General features: G+C 32.8%; 2 protein-coding genes across 7 annotated transcripts in view; one reads left to right on the top strand and one right to left on the bottom strand.

Annotated features, from left to right (window-relative positions):
• The window catches only part of LOC116852985 (glucose-6-phosphate isomerase), an 8797-nt gene extending 5288 nt beyond the window's left edge, over positions 1-3509 (bottom strand). Inside the window, exons 1-9 of the mRNA XM_032833806.1 lie at positions 3379-3509; positions 2984-3077; positions 2722-2913; positions 2574-2654; positions 2114-2329; positions 1800-2039; positions 1258-1438; positions 1050-1168; positions 700-928 (exon numbers count right to left, since the gene is read on the bottom strand). Of these exons, the coding sequence (XP_032689697.1) occupies positions 700-928; positions 1050-1168; positions 1258-1438; positions 1800-2039; positions 2114-2329; positions 2574-2654; positions 2722-2913; positions 2984-3077; positions 3379-3509 (1483 nt within the window). The remainder of the gene's footprint in view (positions 1-699; positions 929-1049; positions 1169-1257; positions 1439-1799; positions 2040-2113; positions 2330-2573; positions 2655-2721; positions 2914-2983; positions 3078-3378) is intronic.
• Positions 3510-7394: 3885 nt separating this feature from the next.
• LOC116852989 ((11Z)-hexadec-11-enoyl-CoA conjugase-like) lies at positions 7395-14268 on the top strand. Of its 6 annotated transcripts, none has more exons than XM_032833817.1 (7): positions 7395-7622; positions 8520-8642; positions 9779-10061; positions 10535-10665; positions 11126-11331; positions 12013-12123; positions 13141-14268. In XM_032833817.1, the coding sequence occupies exons 1-7, from the start codon at positions 7467-7469 to the stop codon at positions 13415-13417; spliced, it is 1287 nt and encodes a 428-aa protein (XP_032689708.1). In that variant the 5' UTR covers positions 7395-7466; the 3' UTR covers positions 13418-14268. The 6 variants fall into 6 exon arrangements, with proteins under 6 accessions (XP_032689708.1, XP_032689709.1, XP_032689712.1 ...); XM_032833818.1 differs by having other exon boundaries at positions 12013-12198; positions 13234-14268; XM_032833821.1 differs by lacking the exon at positions 13141-14268 and adding an exon at positions 12469-13134 and having other exon boundaries at positions 12013-12198.
• The last annotated feature ends 3203 nt before the right edge of the window (positions 14269-17471 follow it).

The following is a 17471-nucleotide window of genomic DNA, read 5'->3' as shown; positions in this document are numbered from 1 at the left end:
TATATATATATATATATATATATATATATATATATATATATATATATATATTTGCATACACTAGAAATGTGCAAATCAAAGATTTTTAATGTTAAATCGAATCGAATCGATGAAATTTCACCCGAATCGAGTCAAATCGTTGAAAGAATTTTTAATTAACATAATCATTGAATTTAACATGAAAATAGTGATTTCAGTATGAGAAAGATAACATTGATCGTGTGAACTCAATTCATTTTAAGATAAGAGGTATATAGTAATATATAGTCGGTAAATGTGTATAGAATACAGTTCCAGCTTTGAAAGCTACGTAACGACACATATCGATCCGACAATTGTCGATAAAAGTTTATCTAGAAGCCATTATCTTCTTTTAATATTTTTTAAGAAAATCTTAATGTATAGCAAACTTTTCAAGTCATGTTAATTCCCGTAAAACTGGATGTTTTTAATAGTTGTTTGTTAATGTGCGCGATCCGTATTCGAATCTTTTCGATTAAAAATTTTTGAATTACTCGGATTCGAATCATAGCGATTCGAATTTGAATTGAATCGAATTTCACTTGATTCGATTCGAATAGTTCGCACATCTCTAGCACACACACATACACACATATGTCTTCACAAATAATAATTTTTCTGCAAGTTGCATTACGATTTATCGTCTAACGTATGCATACATCGATAACATTTACTTACCAATCAAAGCACCAAGAATAAAAGGCGTTAATTTTTTCACCATAATGCTATTTGTTGGTCTGTTTCCTTCAAACATCTTATGTGGTAATAGTAAATCCACCTGCTCAGCGCTCATTCCCGATTTTTGTAACTCGGCTCGAGCTTCGTTTTCGTTTTTGCCTTTCATTAAAGCTTCGGTTTGTGCGAAGAAATTCGCTAGCAAAATCTTGTGATGCAAAGTACCTTGTACCTTACAACAATAAAAAATTCTCAATAGTAACTAAGTCCTACAGATCTTTCTGCTTTTTGTTTTCTCTTTATTAATTTTTTAGACACTCGTCCCTGTGGTAGTGTTGCGAGAGATTATTTACCTGATTTTGAGACTGAACAGGAATTATGAAATCTGCTGGTACAAGTCTCGTACCTTGATGTAACAGTTGATAGAACGCATGTTGACCATTAGTGCCTGGTTCGCCCCATACGATCGGACCTGAAAAAATATTATATACTTTAATTAATATATATTCTTTATGATTAACGTATTATGCAGATGTACGTATTAGTGTGTGTAGAACATACCAGTGGAATAATTTACAGTCTTTCCGGCGCGAGTAACATATTTTCCATTGCTTTCCATATCACCCTGTTGAAAGTAAGCAGCAAACCTATGTAGATATTGGTCATATGGTAATAACGCATGTGTCTCAGCCTTGTAAAAGTTGTGATACCATATACCGAGCAAAGCTAATATAACAGGTGCCTAAAAAAAATACACAACAGGTCATACTTCAACTAGAATTGATAGTCCAATCTGTATAAGATGCAATATCTATGTACAATGAAAAAGTGAACTATAAATAAAATTGTACAGGTTAATAAAAATCAAGAAAATACAAAAAAATTTTGCAATTCTTCATGACATTCTACTAAATAAGTAAAACCTGAATGTTGAATATTAGCTTAGAATATTAGTTTCAGAGATATTTAGTTTTTCAATTTGTAACTCGACAATTGCCACAACTGCAACTATGAAATGAATAACTAACGTCTCTGAAGAACTCACTGTGGTAAATATTAATAGAAAACATATTCTATTAATAGAAGACATTCTGTATACTTACATTTTTCTCCAATGGTGCTGTGCAGAAATGTTGATCCATAAAATGAGCTCCATTTAAAAGTTTCTCAAAATTATCGAAACCAATTGATAAACAGATCGATAAACCGATAGCTGACCACAATGAGTAACGCCCACCAACCCAATCCCAGAAGCCAAACATATTTTTCTCATCGATACCAAATTCCTTAACTTTTTGCGAATTAGTAGACAATGCGACGAAATGACGAGCCACCGCAGTTTCCTGAATTGTTCCGTACCATAAGAACCAATGCCAAAGAAAACGATAGTGCATCAACTTGAAATTTGCGAACATACATCTTTCAATGCCTCCAAAAGCCACAGCTTGGCAGAAGTTGCATTAGTTATAGTTTCTTGTGTAGTGAACGTCTTGGAAGCTATTATGAACAGAGTTGTCTCTGGGTTTAATTTCTTGAGAATCTCAGCTATATGAGTACCATCTATGTTACTGACAAAGTGAACTCTGGGTCCAACATTATATGCCTTTAAAGCTTCAGTCACCATAAGAGGGCCCTATTGTTGTAAAAATATAAATATTCAGATTAAGAGATATGAAACCATTAGGAGCAAATATTAGTGTAAATAATAATTTTGTAAATGTTAATTTTCCTGTGATTTAAAAATTATTATTATCTGTGACTAACCTCTGATGGCCTTATTTCTCTTAATGTAATTATTTTGTTAGCTTATTCACAAAAATATTCGATATTGTACAGTTATCTATCTATTACAGTACAAATCATATTATAAAAATTACCAAATCAGAACCACCAATTCCAATATTAACAACATCCTCGATAGGTTTGCCAGTAAAACCTTTCCATTGTTTCATCAATACCTGTGGATAAAATATATTTTATATTGTAAGATATATGCAGATCATATTTCAAATGACAAAATTGTACCTCATTTGTGAAACTCTTCATATGTTCTAATACTGCATTAACATCTGGCATCACATCTTTTCCATCTACCAATATTGGCATATTACTTCTATTACGCAAAGCAATATGCAAAACTGCTCTGTTTTCTGTAAAATTGATTTTTTCACCACTAAACATAGCATCTTTTGCAGCTTCTATCCCCCGTGCACGAGCCTATAGGATCATGCAATCTGATGAAAAATTTTCAAGTATTATTAAAATAATTTTATGTATAACTTCATACCAAATCCAGTAATAATACAAATACTTCTTCATTAATCCTATTCTTGGAATAGTCTAACAAAATTGGACCATCTTGTGGAGTAGCAAGTTCCAAGCTGTTTCAACACAAATATATAGTAATTAATTAACATACAGTTTCTTATAAATCCTATAGAGGTGTAAAATAACAATGTGAAATTGTTATCTTAGCTGGTGTTCGCAATATTTTTTTCACATAATTTCCAGTAAAAATAAAAAAATTTGTTTAAACAAAACATTAAAACAAAAAAGAAAATAATGGGAATATAATGCAATCGTATAATGTATAATCGTGAAAATTAATCTTTCTTCGTCCAAAATCTTAAATAACCTTGAAAGGTCATTTCAGGGTCACATTTACGATGAATTAAAACTTACGTAAATTTTTCGAAACGTTTGTTATCTTCTTGAAACATATTATATATGTTAATCTTTGAGCCATTGCTGTCAAAATATTGTTGCAACTGATTCCACGCAGATTCAGTTAACAAATTAGTTTTGGGTTTCATTTTGTTATTTTAGAAATATTGTTCGTGAATCACGAGAATAAAACAAAAATGGTCTGTTCTTTTCAGCTGCACTGCTGAACTGGTGCAATAAGTTAAAGTGAGACAAATATATGAGTGCCTTCCAATTGCTTAACACATCTTGACACACACGACATAAAACCAGTTTATTGGTCACATATTTGGTCTGTTCTTTTCAGCTGCACTGCTGAACTGTGCAATAAGTTAAAGTGAGACAAATATATGAGTGCCTTCCAATTGCTTAACACATCTTGACACACACGACATAAAACCAGTTTATTGGTCACATATTTGGTCTGTTCTTTTCAGCTGCACTGCTGAACTGGTGCAATAAGTTAAAGTGAGATAAGTATATTTTTTCTTACTCTAACTTATTGCACCAGTTCATCAGTGCAGCTGAAAAGAACAGACCAATTATCTAATAGCATGTTCGACTGGCTCTGGGTTAACCTACTCTGGGTTAACCCACTCTGAATTATTCAGCTTACGTTTATTGGTCGAACAAGTACTTATAAGCTTTATGATTGGTTAGTAAAGACTTATGACATCATTAATCGTTCTCGAAGTGATTAACCCAGGGCTAGTCGAACACGTTATAAAATATCTTGTAAGATAATATGCAACCAATAAATTGGTTTTGTGTAACACAGGGTACGCAACTAGAAAGCACCCTATGTTTTCTCACTCTAATGGCTCCTGCACACAGGAAAGAGTTAGAAGGTAAGAGTAAAGGGACGTCTACATTGGAAGTAAACAGTAAGAAGTAGGAAGTAAGAATAAGAAATTGATCAATTATAGTTAATTATTCTTCTCACATTCGACTGTGATTGGTCAATTTCTTACTCTTACTTCCTACTTCTTGCTTCCAATGTAGACGTCCCTTAAGAGTTAGAAGGTTATTACGGAAAGCAGCACATTGATTGGCTGTCGCGCGAATTTCCGCGAATTACTCGAAAAAGAACCAGGAGTATTGAAATACTAGATAGTACACCGATCGTGCCTGACAATACTTCCATAGTAGCGCTTGAGATCGATATTTCGGTCAAATACATGATTTTTTAATACTTAATTAAAATTATCTAGATGACTTATAAACCTTTTTAATGATACTTCATAACTCTTCATACGAAATACAAACGATACCATACCGAACCTTTGTTTAATTTAATTTGTTTAATGACCTTTGTTTAATAACCTCCGGTCATTATTTCCGGCTAAATACATGGTCCAAAAAAGAACAATTAATTACAAGTAATAGAATGACTCACAAATCTTTTCAATTGCACTTCAAAACTCTTCATACGAAATACAAACGATACCATACCGAACCTTTGTTTAATTTAATTTGTTTAATGACCTTTGTTTAATAACCTCCGGTCATTATTTCCGGCTAAATACATGGTCCAAAAAAGAACAATTAATTACAAGTAATAGAATGACTCACAAATCTTTTCAATTGCACTTCAAAACTCTTCATACGAAATACAAACGATTTAAAAGTTTTCCAACCGAAATTTTTTTCCGGTTAAGTACATACGAATGAGCGTTCCAGCGTCGAGCGTTAAAGCATTAAGATACCTTTACATGGGAGCATCGAGCGTCGAGCGTTAAAGCGGTAGCCAATCAATGTGCTACTTTCCGCAAGAACTACAAGTATACTTCTAGGACCTGATACGTTGATTGGCTAACGCTTTAACGCTCAAAGCTGGAACGCTCCCATGTATTGGTACCTTTAGCCAATCAACGTATCAGGTTCTAGAATATTCTTGTAGTTCTTGCGGAAAGTGGCACGTTGATTGGTTACCGCTTTAACGCACAACGCTCGATGGTCCCATGTAAAGGCACCTTTAAGTACAATCGTACCAACTTACAGTAAAAAATGTGTTTTCATATCTTTTACACTTTTGAAATGAATAATTCAATATTTATTTGATAGAATGTATTTTTCATACATTACAATAATAATTGGTTCTACGAACGCTTTAACGTTTTTATCATTCCCATTTATGCAATTCATTGCATAACAATGAATTGCATAAACACAATATAAACTTTTAAATTTTTAAACAAGTCCGTCTAGACGGACGAAGTTCAATCGTAATTATACGCATTCGGCGTTCGAAGTTAAATACCTGTAACATAGAGAACAATATGAGAGCGCAATGTAATACAGAGAACTTTAAGTTTCTTCTATCATTACTATCAATACACTATTGATTATAATAGACACGATACGCGTTTGTCCATCAGATTGGGTTTGTTACATATAGGTTACAATAAGCAGCATATATCTATAACGATTGTCACCGATTCACGAATTTGCGCTAGAGATATCGATTTATGAAACATTTTTTATCGAACATTAAATCCCACACAGCACGTAATATATACCCAGTAAGCAAATTGAGCGCAGACTGCGCGCAGATTGGCAGCAAATTTGATAAAAAAACTCACAGCAAAACCATAGCCATCTGTGTCTACATTAGGCTACGGTTTTAGTGACAGATCTTGCTGTCGAGCAATTGATGCGAAATTTGCAACAAAAACCGCGCAAAGTTTGCAGTGCAGCAAGGTCTGCACGGTTTCTGCCGCCAATCTGCCGTCAAATCGCCCTTAGAGAAATATCATATTAAGAATCATTGATAATTACTTATTATCCAGTATTTTTAATACTGAAAATAAGTAATTATCAATGATTCTTAGTATGATATTTCTATAAGGGCGCTACAAGCTCTGCGCGGTTTTTGCTGCAAATCTGCAGCAATTATCCGACAACAAACTTTGCCGCATATCTAGCGGCAATTTGGCAGCAAGATTTGATATAACAGATCCTGCATCAAATTTGTTATCTATTTGCCATCAAAAGTTGATAGCAAGCTCTGCTCGAAATCTGCTCGTGCAGGTTTGGCTATCTGGGTATAATATCACAGTAATATTTCAATAATATTTCTGCGATATTACAATATTACGGAAATATTACTGTGATATTATATAATATTACGTGCTGTGTGAGATATATCCCTTATAGAAATAACATACTAAGAATCATTGATAATTACTTATTTTCAGTATTAAAAATACTGGATAATAAGTAATTATCAATGATTCTTAGTATGATATTTCTATAAGGGATATGTCAAGCTATATTTGCAATTTCATGTACATTTTCTTATAGTTTTATATCAATCTGCACTTGTGATGCCCGCGATCCGTATTGCAAATGTGTAATGTGAAGCTGAAATTAATTGACGAGAAAGAAAAGATTTTCGTAGGTAAAATATTATAAAGATTTCTATATAGACTGCACCAATCAGAATGGATGTATATTATGTGTGCAATAAATTAATTACATTAAACCGATCATACATTTTTTCATCTAGCATAAACTCATAAATAAAATAAAATAATTTCATCGATAGATTCAACAAGGTCCAATTAACTGCATGCATTACTAGCAGTGAATATCGGACGCAGTCGTAATTATTAAATTTTATTCAATCTATCGATGAAATGGTTTTATATGAGTATTACAAACTATTTTTTGCAGGCCTGTGTAATGATAGAAGAAGCTTGAAGTTCTCTATATTACAGCTCGCTGTGCCTTATGCCATGTTGTTCTCTATAATATTCTATAATATTCTATTTATCTTTGAACGCGGAAAACGTATGTAATTACGATTGAATTTTGCCCGTTTATAACAGACTTGTATAATCGGTAAAACCTTAGTTAAATTAGTTTAAATTGCGAAATTAATTGCATAAATAGGGATAGTAAAAACGTCAAAGCGCGTGTAAGAACAATCATTATTGTAATGTATACATCATATTTCCATACAAATTTTGCGCTAACATATATAACTCCTGTTTCTTGAGGTTCAGCCTTGAGTCACTTGATAGTTATTGCAAGTGTACTACGTAGCATCGAAAGTGAATAATCTCATGCTGCTTATTACACGGGAATATCGATATATTGGATTGTCTGGAAATTTAAAATCGATTTTTTGTGAAGTCTACGTTTCTACATGTAAAATATTTTTATATTTTCCTCGTGTATGCAGAGTGTCCAACAAAAGCCATACAAAACTACGGATAAAGGTAAAACACGTTAACTAAAAAGACTCCTAGTATTTTACAAACAATTATGTGAAATTTCGAGATATTGATTGATGAAAAAAGATTAACAAATCAGAGACGCGCATCGTGTCTGTTATAATCAATAGTATATTGATAGTAATGATGGAAGAAACTTACAGTTCTTTGTATTACATTGCGTTCTCATATTGTTCTCTATGTTACAGGTATTTATCTTCGAACGCGGAATGCGTATAAATATCGTACATGATGCATATAATTACTTCGTTCGTCTAAACGGACTCGTTTAATCGATAAAAGCTTAAGAGTTTAAATTGTGTTGCAATGAAGTGCATAAATGGAAATGATAAAAACGTTAAAGCGTTCGTAGAATCAATTATTATTGTAATGTATGGAAAATACATTTATTGAATACGCCAAGTTCTAGAAAGTAATTAGTGCAAATATAGATAAATGCAAGAATTAAATAGAGTCGGTGCTTCTTTTGTAATACAAATATATTTCCACTTGCTTATTAATGTAAATATTAATTTATTTAATTATTTATAAATATTTAATAACATAAACAAAATCATATATATATATATATATATATATATATATATATATATATTTGCACTAATTACTATCTAGAACTTTTTAGAATAAAATTTGGCTCGAAAAGTAGAATGACAACCAAGTCGCTCGAATTCAAATGATTTTTCACTCCTATAAAATAAATGTTCGACTTCGAATCGTTCAGTGAATACTTAATCATCACAACTTTTTTGTTCTCGTATAATATAATCTTTGTGATTCTAATCCATTTCGACCCCATTCGAAGTCACCGTATCTCAAGTAGAAGTGGACGACGTTAGAACTATTTATGTCAGTCGTTCACGTATCATTCGATCATTTTAGGAACGAGCAGCGTGCATTGTAACGTTTCATTCGCAAAAATTCAGTTTTATCCTCGACGAAGTCGAGTCAAATAATAATTCTCTGAGTGACTTTCATTCGCCGCGGCATTACAAAATAATTTTGGTAAGATATCGCTAATATGTTTAATTTAATTGTCAGATTTCCCTTATAGAAATATCATACTAAGAATCATTGATAATTACTTATTTTCAGTATTAAAAATACTGGATAATAAGTAATTATCAATGATTCTTAGTATGATATTTCTATAAGGGTTTTCTTTCTTTATTTGCGAAGACGTACTCGGGCAGGAAATGTAACTGATATCTACATCTGAGGCTTCCAGATTCGAACGACTTTTCGATAAACAGTAACATTACATTAATGTTATAATTTTCTATACAACATATATTCATACAATCTCATTGTTGAGTTAAAAACAATAACTTCTCATTGTTGAGGTAAAAACAATAACTGATATAAGATTATTATGGATATTGCTTATTGATTACATATTGATTACTGTTTTGTTTTTGATTACTGATAATTGATTTACTAGGTTGTCGTTTCCGAAGTACCGTTCAATTTCATAGTTCCATAGTTTGGGAAGTCGTATGATTATTAAAATCGTCAGAGCCGTGTTTTTGGAAATGATAATATCATGAGTCGATTCTTCATTTACAAAAACAATAAATAACATTTAAATATATTAGTTTAAATGCACAGAAGTAATTTGTATGCGTTTTCAAAAATATCAACTATACGTGAAAATATATTGCATCAAAATCACACTACCATGATTTGGAAATCATGGTATTAAAAACTGGAGTTTTTTGTTGACATTTTGACATAACTTTTTATCTACTGAAAAGTAGAAGTCGTAAGTAGAAGTAGAACTCTTTCCATTTTTTATGTTTTGGCTCTTAGGGGAGAGTTACACGACTTTTGTCTGAATTGAGTGGCGCATGACTATTGTCTCGTGCACGAATAATTTGATCTCATATGTATTATTAATATTTATATCAAATTATTAATACATATAATTTTATAAATATATATAATATTAATAATTAATATATATAATATTAATCATCAACTTTACGTCTAATTTCTCATATAATATAATCCAGAAATTAATTAAATCAAAAGATAATAAATTAGACACAAGTGGATCTCTTAATGCAAATATAGGAACCTTCATGCGGTTTACTGAGAGATAATTTTTTTCTCGTAAAAAACTAATGATCTAATATTTAAAGGAACCGCACGCGGGCGCTCACGACAAAATGATCAGCAGCATCTCGAGTTCTCAATGTTGCACCAACACAGAAGTGTACACGAAAAATGTCGCGCACAGGAACTCGATCGACACCGCCAGTGATACCGTCGGCGAAGTGTCCCTAACGAGAAAACCAGGTCTCTTTGAATTTGAAACCGAAGTAACATGGTCTTTCGCCGTATTACTGTTTGCGTTGCATGCCGTTGGTATTTATGGTATACTGACTTTCGACTACTTTGAGAATCTAAAAAGTACATCATGGAGTAAGTTTTCATCGCTTTGAAATTTTCGCATGCGCATCGTTAAAATTGACATGTGAACATGATTGAACGTTTGCTAGCGACATTCTCGTAAAAAATATTGTGCGATGCATTTTACATATAGCTTTCCTTTTTTCCCAAATTAATCCAAAAAATTACAACTAATTTTAATTTTTGAGCTTTTCTTTTGAATAATTCTGCTTGTAAAGCTTGTGATATTTCATGATTTATTTCCCAAAAGTCGTTCAAAAAACAAAGAAATAATTTACTTATTCTTTTTTTAATAGAGCAAAACGTATTATATCTTACAACTGCTATATATCAAGAATTAAAATTAAGTTCCTTTTTCTAAATATCAAATTTGTCTTTGAATCGTTGTATAAAATGTCCTGGATATAATCTTGCACTGATTTGTATTAGTTAGTTGTGCTAATTAGCTCCTATTGGCCTTTATTTTCTATTCCCTTTTATTATAGTACTTGGCATGCATGTGTTAGCTATTTTCGGCGTGTCCGGCGGCGCACATCGACTTTGGAGTCATAAGTCTTATAAAGCTAAGCTACCGCTGAGAATTTTACTGGCATTACTCTACGCTGTAGCCGGACAGGCAAGTTTATACTGCAATTCTACACAAAATCGTAAGACTCGTAACAACTTATAAGTATATTTGCAATTCTATGCGAATCGTATGTTATATGATAACTCGTAAATATCTACGATTTTCTTTTTTTTTTGTAAGCTACAACTTTATGATTTTACGATTTACTCGTATATTTGCTTAGAATTGCAGCAATAGTCTTAAACTCGACGTAAATTATTGCAATAATGATTCTTTATGACGGGTTATTTGCAAGTGAAATGTTTGCCGCGATTGCTTACTCGATAATTTACGAAAAATTAATCTTGTTTTTAAACTTGTAATAAATATTGCATTAAATATTGCATCGGGATAATTATTGTACATCAGTATAAATTTAGGTTAAGTGACAGGATCATATTTTAGATGATATAATTAGATGATAATAATAATGTGAGAAACTTACGTTTGTCTATTTGTTTACCTCTAGAGCTCTATATATAGTTGGGTGAGGAATCACCGTTTGCATCACAAATATTCCGATACCGACGCCGATCCTCACAACCGTAACCGTGGTTTGTTCTTCTCGCATGTCGGGTGGTTAATGATGGAGAAGCATCCGAAATTTCTCGAGGCAAACAAGAAGCTCGATCTATCAGACATTCTCTCGGATCCTGTCGTAGTATTTAGCGATAAGTAAGTGGACGCGTTCAGCGAAAAAAACGCTCCGTGAGCAATCAGCGATTATTGGTTCTTACTGTTAGATCCCTAAATCTAGACCAATTACATTGACGAATTGCTCAACTATTGTACAACTGTTGAGTTCGCTGAATGCACTCAGTGTATTTAGATATTGCTCACCTCATATTGAACATCACATATTCCGCAGCTAGATGGGGAACTCTAGTAGCACGGAAAACATATAGTAAAATTAATTATCAGCTAAGATTTATCCACAGCAGAAACACCATCGCAAATTCTTTCATAAATTAAATTACTTAATTAATTGGTGTTATCAGTAATCCTATATCCCGTATAATTAAAACACACAATAAAACGACTATTAGTTAAATTTATGTGGAAACCAGACAAAAACTTGATAAGGACAAAGAGGTTTCTGTAGGACGCTATTCAGCTAATTGTTTTTAGTTATCCGAATTTTAGTGCAGTTGTTTGTTCAGATAAATATTTTTGGTCACGGTGACAGAGATATTATATTCCGTCAATGAGTTTCTCGTCTGGTCCTATTCAGTTATACGAACTGATATTTTTTTCTATGTACCATGGTATAGAGAGAGAGAGAGAGAGAGAGAGAGAGAGAGAGAGAGAGAGAGAGAGAGAGAGAGGGTTAATTTTTAACTACACCACACATTTCAGATATTTCTTGCTGCTGCAACTCATATTCAGCTTCATCCTGCCTACGATCGTGCCCGTGTACTTCTGGAATGAATCGTGGGGCAGGGCTATCATCTCTCAGGTGTTTATACGGTACATGATCACTCTAAACAGCATAATGTTTATCAACAGCATAGGTCACGCATGGGGTTACAGGCCGTATAACAGGTATGCGATACTCGCAATGCACACGGAAAAAACAATTCTGTTGGTGCAACCGAATTTTTGGTTGCTCAGAGATTAGACGAATACTCAGCTGTAGGAACGGAAAAATTCCTTTATGAGGTTTCTGTATAGTCAATTATTCTCAGTTACTTCAACTGAGTTCTAATATCGTTGAATGTTCAGACGGTTGCGACAATAGAAATACTAGTTTTCGAAATCGCAGAGATATCGCTTCTGACACTTAATTTTCAGTTGTTTCCTATTCGCTTGCAGCAACTGAGATTTTTTTTGCGTGCATGCATAGAGTTGTAAGCCGCGTTTACATGTGACACCAGGATTGAGAAGTGATGCGTTACTAAGAAAGGTAATATAAATTCAAATAAAAAAAACATGAAAAAACAACATGAAGTTCTTGGAAATATAAAAATAATAAATGTAATGTACAAAAAAATAAATGGTAAATAACGAAGGGAAAGTAGATACAGGCAGGAATGCTGTTATTACAATGAAATGTTAAATCCACAAATAAATATCACATCGCTATGTGATTCTCAATAATAATTATACACTGATGTAACTTTCGTTTTTGGACTTATGACTTCACTGTAACAATAGTGCTTATTCTTACTTGCAAGTAAAAAGAAATTATATAACGACACGTTACTTTTTTAATAATGAATAAACGATAATAATCACGTGTTATATTTCAAAATGAGAAGGTAATCACAAGATCGGTGAATAACGAATTACTTTTGTCAACGGCCAACGGTATTATAATAGGTCTGTTCTTTTTAGCTGAACTGCCTTATCTGGTGCACATAAGTTAAAGAGAAACAAATATATTTTGTGTTACCCCAATGACTTCTAATAGTAAAAATTTATTTTTAAGAAAAGTATATAACTTTCACAATTCTATCATAAAACATTCGCACATCACTCTTTCAGGCATATAAGGCCGACGAACAACAAGTTGGTCAACGTGTTGACATTCGGGGAAGGATTACACAATTACCACCACGTCTTCTCTTGGGATTACAGATCGGGAGAGATAAATATCAGCGCGATAAACTACACCACGCATTTTATTGATATGTTCGTGAAATTGGGATTGGCGTACGATCTCAAGTTCCCGTCTACGAATTTGATCAAGAAAGTCGCGATGAGCAGAGGCGACGGCAGCTACCCTCTAAATTACGAAGTCCCGCTATCGGAGAATATCTAGAATATGCAGGGAGAATATCTAGAATATGCTAAATCTGGCAAATATGGGAGATAATGGAACACTATGATTTTCTTGGTTGCAATAAAAAAGTCGCATATAATTTTTTTATTTGGACGCATTATCATCTAGCAGCGGTCAAGACCCTTGCTCTCGGTATTCTGCTGAAATTCGACGAATCCTGTTTCATAAACGACTGAGGACATCGATCGAAGAATTTCAGTAATTCTTTTTATGTTTTCGTGAGTGAGACTTGATTTTTGCCGCTCCAGACTTGTTTTTGACACTTTCCTTGTCATCACGAAATAGCCTCAACTATTTAAAAACATTAGTACGATTCATAGCTTTACTATCATAGACACATTGGATCATTTTCATTTTTTCATTTGTTTCCGTGACAGTTTTACCCAATTTAAAACAAAATTTAATATTAAACTCGTTGTCCCATGACGTTTTTCCAACGCGCGCACAAAAGATACTGTCAGATTGATCCCCAAAACTTATGACACAGATGTTCGCTCGATATAAAATTTTTAGGTTTATTACCTGAAGGTTGAAGCTTCAAAATGTATATATTCATTCATAAGTGGTGCTTCAAAAGAGAAGAATCTAGTTACTCACACTTACTTTTATGACATACTGTGTAACTAGAATATTGAGATTAGTGAGCAGGGGACGGGAAGCAGATATCTATACAAATATACATACATCTGAATTAAAATCAGAAGTTATCGTTGCTCAACTGAAAAATATGATATATTGGCGATATTTTCAAGTATATAATCTGTTTTCCAGCAAGGACACGTTAAATTATAAAAGGCCATTTTATTGATTACATATGATTCATAATTTTATTAGTTACTGCATTATTTAACATCTAATATGATACAATTTATTATCCTGCATTCCTGAATCGCACGTGTCATGTGATTTAACTTGAACGACGATTTTCCATCATCATTTCCTTCACTTTGTCGATATTTTTGTTAACCGAAGACGTTGAAGGTCGACCGGAACAAGGCAAGTCTTCAACTACTTCTCGGCCTTCTTTGAATACTTTGTATCACTCGTATGCTCGTGTTTTCGATAAAGCTGACTCACCGTTTTCAACCGCCTTTTCCAACATTTTCAACTCAGCACAAGAAATTTCGTTAGCAATACAAAATTTGAGGCAAACTTTTTGTTCGATATTTTTATTCAATTTAAAAATCGCAGAATACACTTGAGGTCGACTAACAAAACCAATAGTTGTAAACAAATTGGTTGACAGATGGCGCCAAAACTCTACGTGACAATTAAGTACATTCGTACCAACTTACAGCAAAAAATATGTTTTCGTACACGGGCTTTTGAAATGAACAATTCAGTATTTATTTGATAGAACGTATTTTTCATACATTACAATAATAATTGGTTCTACGAACGCTTTGACGTTTTTATCATTCCCATTTATGCAATTCATTGTGACACAATTTAAATTTTTAAATTTTTATCGATTAAACAAGTCCGTTTAGACGAACGAAGTAATTATACGCATCGTATAATTATACGCATTCCGCGTTCGAAGATAAATAATATAGAGTAACATAGAGTACAATATGAGAGCGCAATGTAATACAGAGAACTGTAAGTTTCTTCTATCATTATTATCAATATACTATTGATTATAACAGACACGATTTGTCCATCAGATTGCGTTTGTAACATATAGGTTCCTCTCTAAAAAGACATGTAAGAGATTTAATTATTGCCGCTTTCTCGCTTAGCTCACTTCATGTGAGCTGCGGCTTGCTTCATGTCATTTGCGTTTATGAAACCAGGCAAATAGCTGTCATCGCGTTGGTTAGGTCAAGAAAAAAAATACAGAAGAGATATGTCTCTCCCTATCTTTCCTCGTCTCTCCCTGTCTTTCCCCGTCTCTCCCTGTCTTTCCCCGTTTTTTTCTGTCTCTCCCCATCTCTCCCTGTCTCTCCTTCTCTCCCCGTCTCTCCCTATCTCTCCCTGTCTCTCTCTATAATTATTAATTAATTAAAGTATATTTTAATTTATTTATATTTGATTTTTGTTTTATTTTTATTTTACATTTTTTATTGTTTTTTATTAGCTATATGGCGCGTGCGTAGCGCCATGTATTGCTCTAGTGCAATAAGTAGCATATATCTATAACGATTGTCACCGATTCACGAATTTGCGGTAGAGATATCGATTCATGATCGAACATTAAATGTATACGTCAAACTATATTTGCAATTTCACGTACATTTTCTTATAGTTTTATATCAATCTGCGCTTGTGACGCCTGAGATGTGGTTTTGAGTCAAAACCCTTCGGTTCGAATCTCGGCTAACTAATTTAGCGGGAACTAGAAACATTTCGGTTCGAATCTCGGTTTAATAATTTAGCGGGGACTCGAAATATCTCTGTTCGTATTCTAGCTTAAAAATTCTTAAAAATTCTAGCTTAAAAATTTTGCGGGGACTCGAAATATCTCGGTTCTAATCTCGGCTTAATAATTTAGCGGAGAATTAAAAGACATTGGTTCGATTCTCGGTATAATAATTTAGTAGGAACTTAAAACACTTCGGTTCGATTCTCGTCTTAATAATTTAGCAGAGAATATAAAGTTATTGATTTGATTCTCGGCTTAATTTAGTGGGGACACGAAACACTTCTGTTCGAATCTCGGCTTAACGGGATGCCGGACTTGAAAACTTTACCGACATAACGTTGACTTTTTTCTGCAAAGTTTACTACTTGTTGCTTTCACAGAATTACAAACGCTTTAACATAACAAAGTGCATGCAAAGCTAAATTGTAACATTACTCAATATGTGACGAAAACGAGAAAAATATGTTTAAATTTAAATTTTGGACTGTCAGTTAGTGTAATATTTGTTTAATACAAACATTCTGTAGGTTGTATGTACATACGGAAACTGTGGATGCTCCAATCAGGAAAATTTCAAAGATCACTACTACACTTTCAGAATTTAGTTTTGATGCCAAAAGAGATACGAAATGTTTGCAGAAATGTTTATATGCAGTTAGATTTTCCCACAACTATGATAAAGTAAAGCGAAAAATTATTTCACGGATATTTTTCCAGATGACATCGTGCTTTTATCACACTTTTCACAACATCCGAATATCACAACATTCAGAATGTGTGTGTGTGTGTGTGTATGTATATATATATATATAATTAAATGTTTACATTATTATATAATTTTTAGGTTCTAAGTAATATGTATATTGAAAGAGCTCCTCGCGATTTAAACTATTAAATTTCTTTATATTTAGCAGTTTTATGAAATAATAAACACCATTAAATTTAATTTTGTTTATTTCAATAACTTTAACCATTTTTTTATTACTACAATAGTTATATATCACAATCATGTTTGTATGTGTGTTCACATACGTTAAAAATATATATTTAGTATTTAGTAATAAAATCTTTTCTTATTTATAAGAACATAATAATCATAATAAATGTCATCGTTCAACAGCATGTTTATAATTATTAAGAATTTAATATTACCCATGGTAGAAATATATATGGTGTAGCGTTGCGCATCATGGAGGTGAGAGTAGAACTAATCAGAAAGTTACCCAAAAATATTGAGGGCAGCTATAGGCTTTTTCCAATTTTTCGTAACTTTCTGATTGGGAACTACTGCACATTCAGCGGAATGCTACACCTTGTATATTTCCACCATGGTATTATCTATCTACTTATATATATGCACATGGCTGACTGACCGTCGTTACACGTTACTTATATATATATATATACAGGGTGTTCAAAAAGTCCCGGACCGGTGAAATATCTCGAAAACTAAGCATTTTAGAAAAAAATGTTTCAGATAAAAGTTGTGGCGTTTAAAAAGATGTATTTACTGATCACATCAGTTTGACCTTGGGTTGCGTAGCGAAGGTCAGGTCAAGGTCACATTAATTTTTTTAAATGGAACACCCCATTTTTCATTGCATATTCTTATAGCACATCTCGAGAGCTTTCCAAAACGCTATAATAAAATATTTTTTCGTTAAGAAC

Source organism: Odontomachus brunneus, unplaced genomic scaffold, assembly GCF_010583005.1.
Source record: "Odontomachus brunneus isolate Ranch 3 - 2012 unplaced genomic scaffold, Obru_v1 Obru_scaffold_264, whole genome shotgun sequence".
NCBI classification, from domain to species: Eukaryota; Metazoa; Arthropoda; class Insecta; order Hymenoptera; family Formicidae; genus Odontomachus; species Odontomachus brunneus.
Note: the sequence above shows the minus strand (reverse complement) of the source record. Positions and strands in the feature narration are given on the sequence as shown.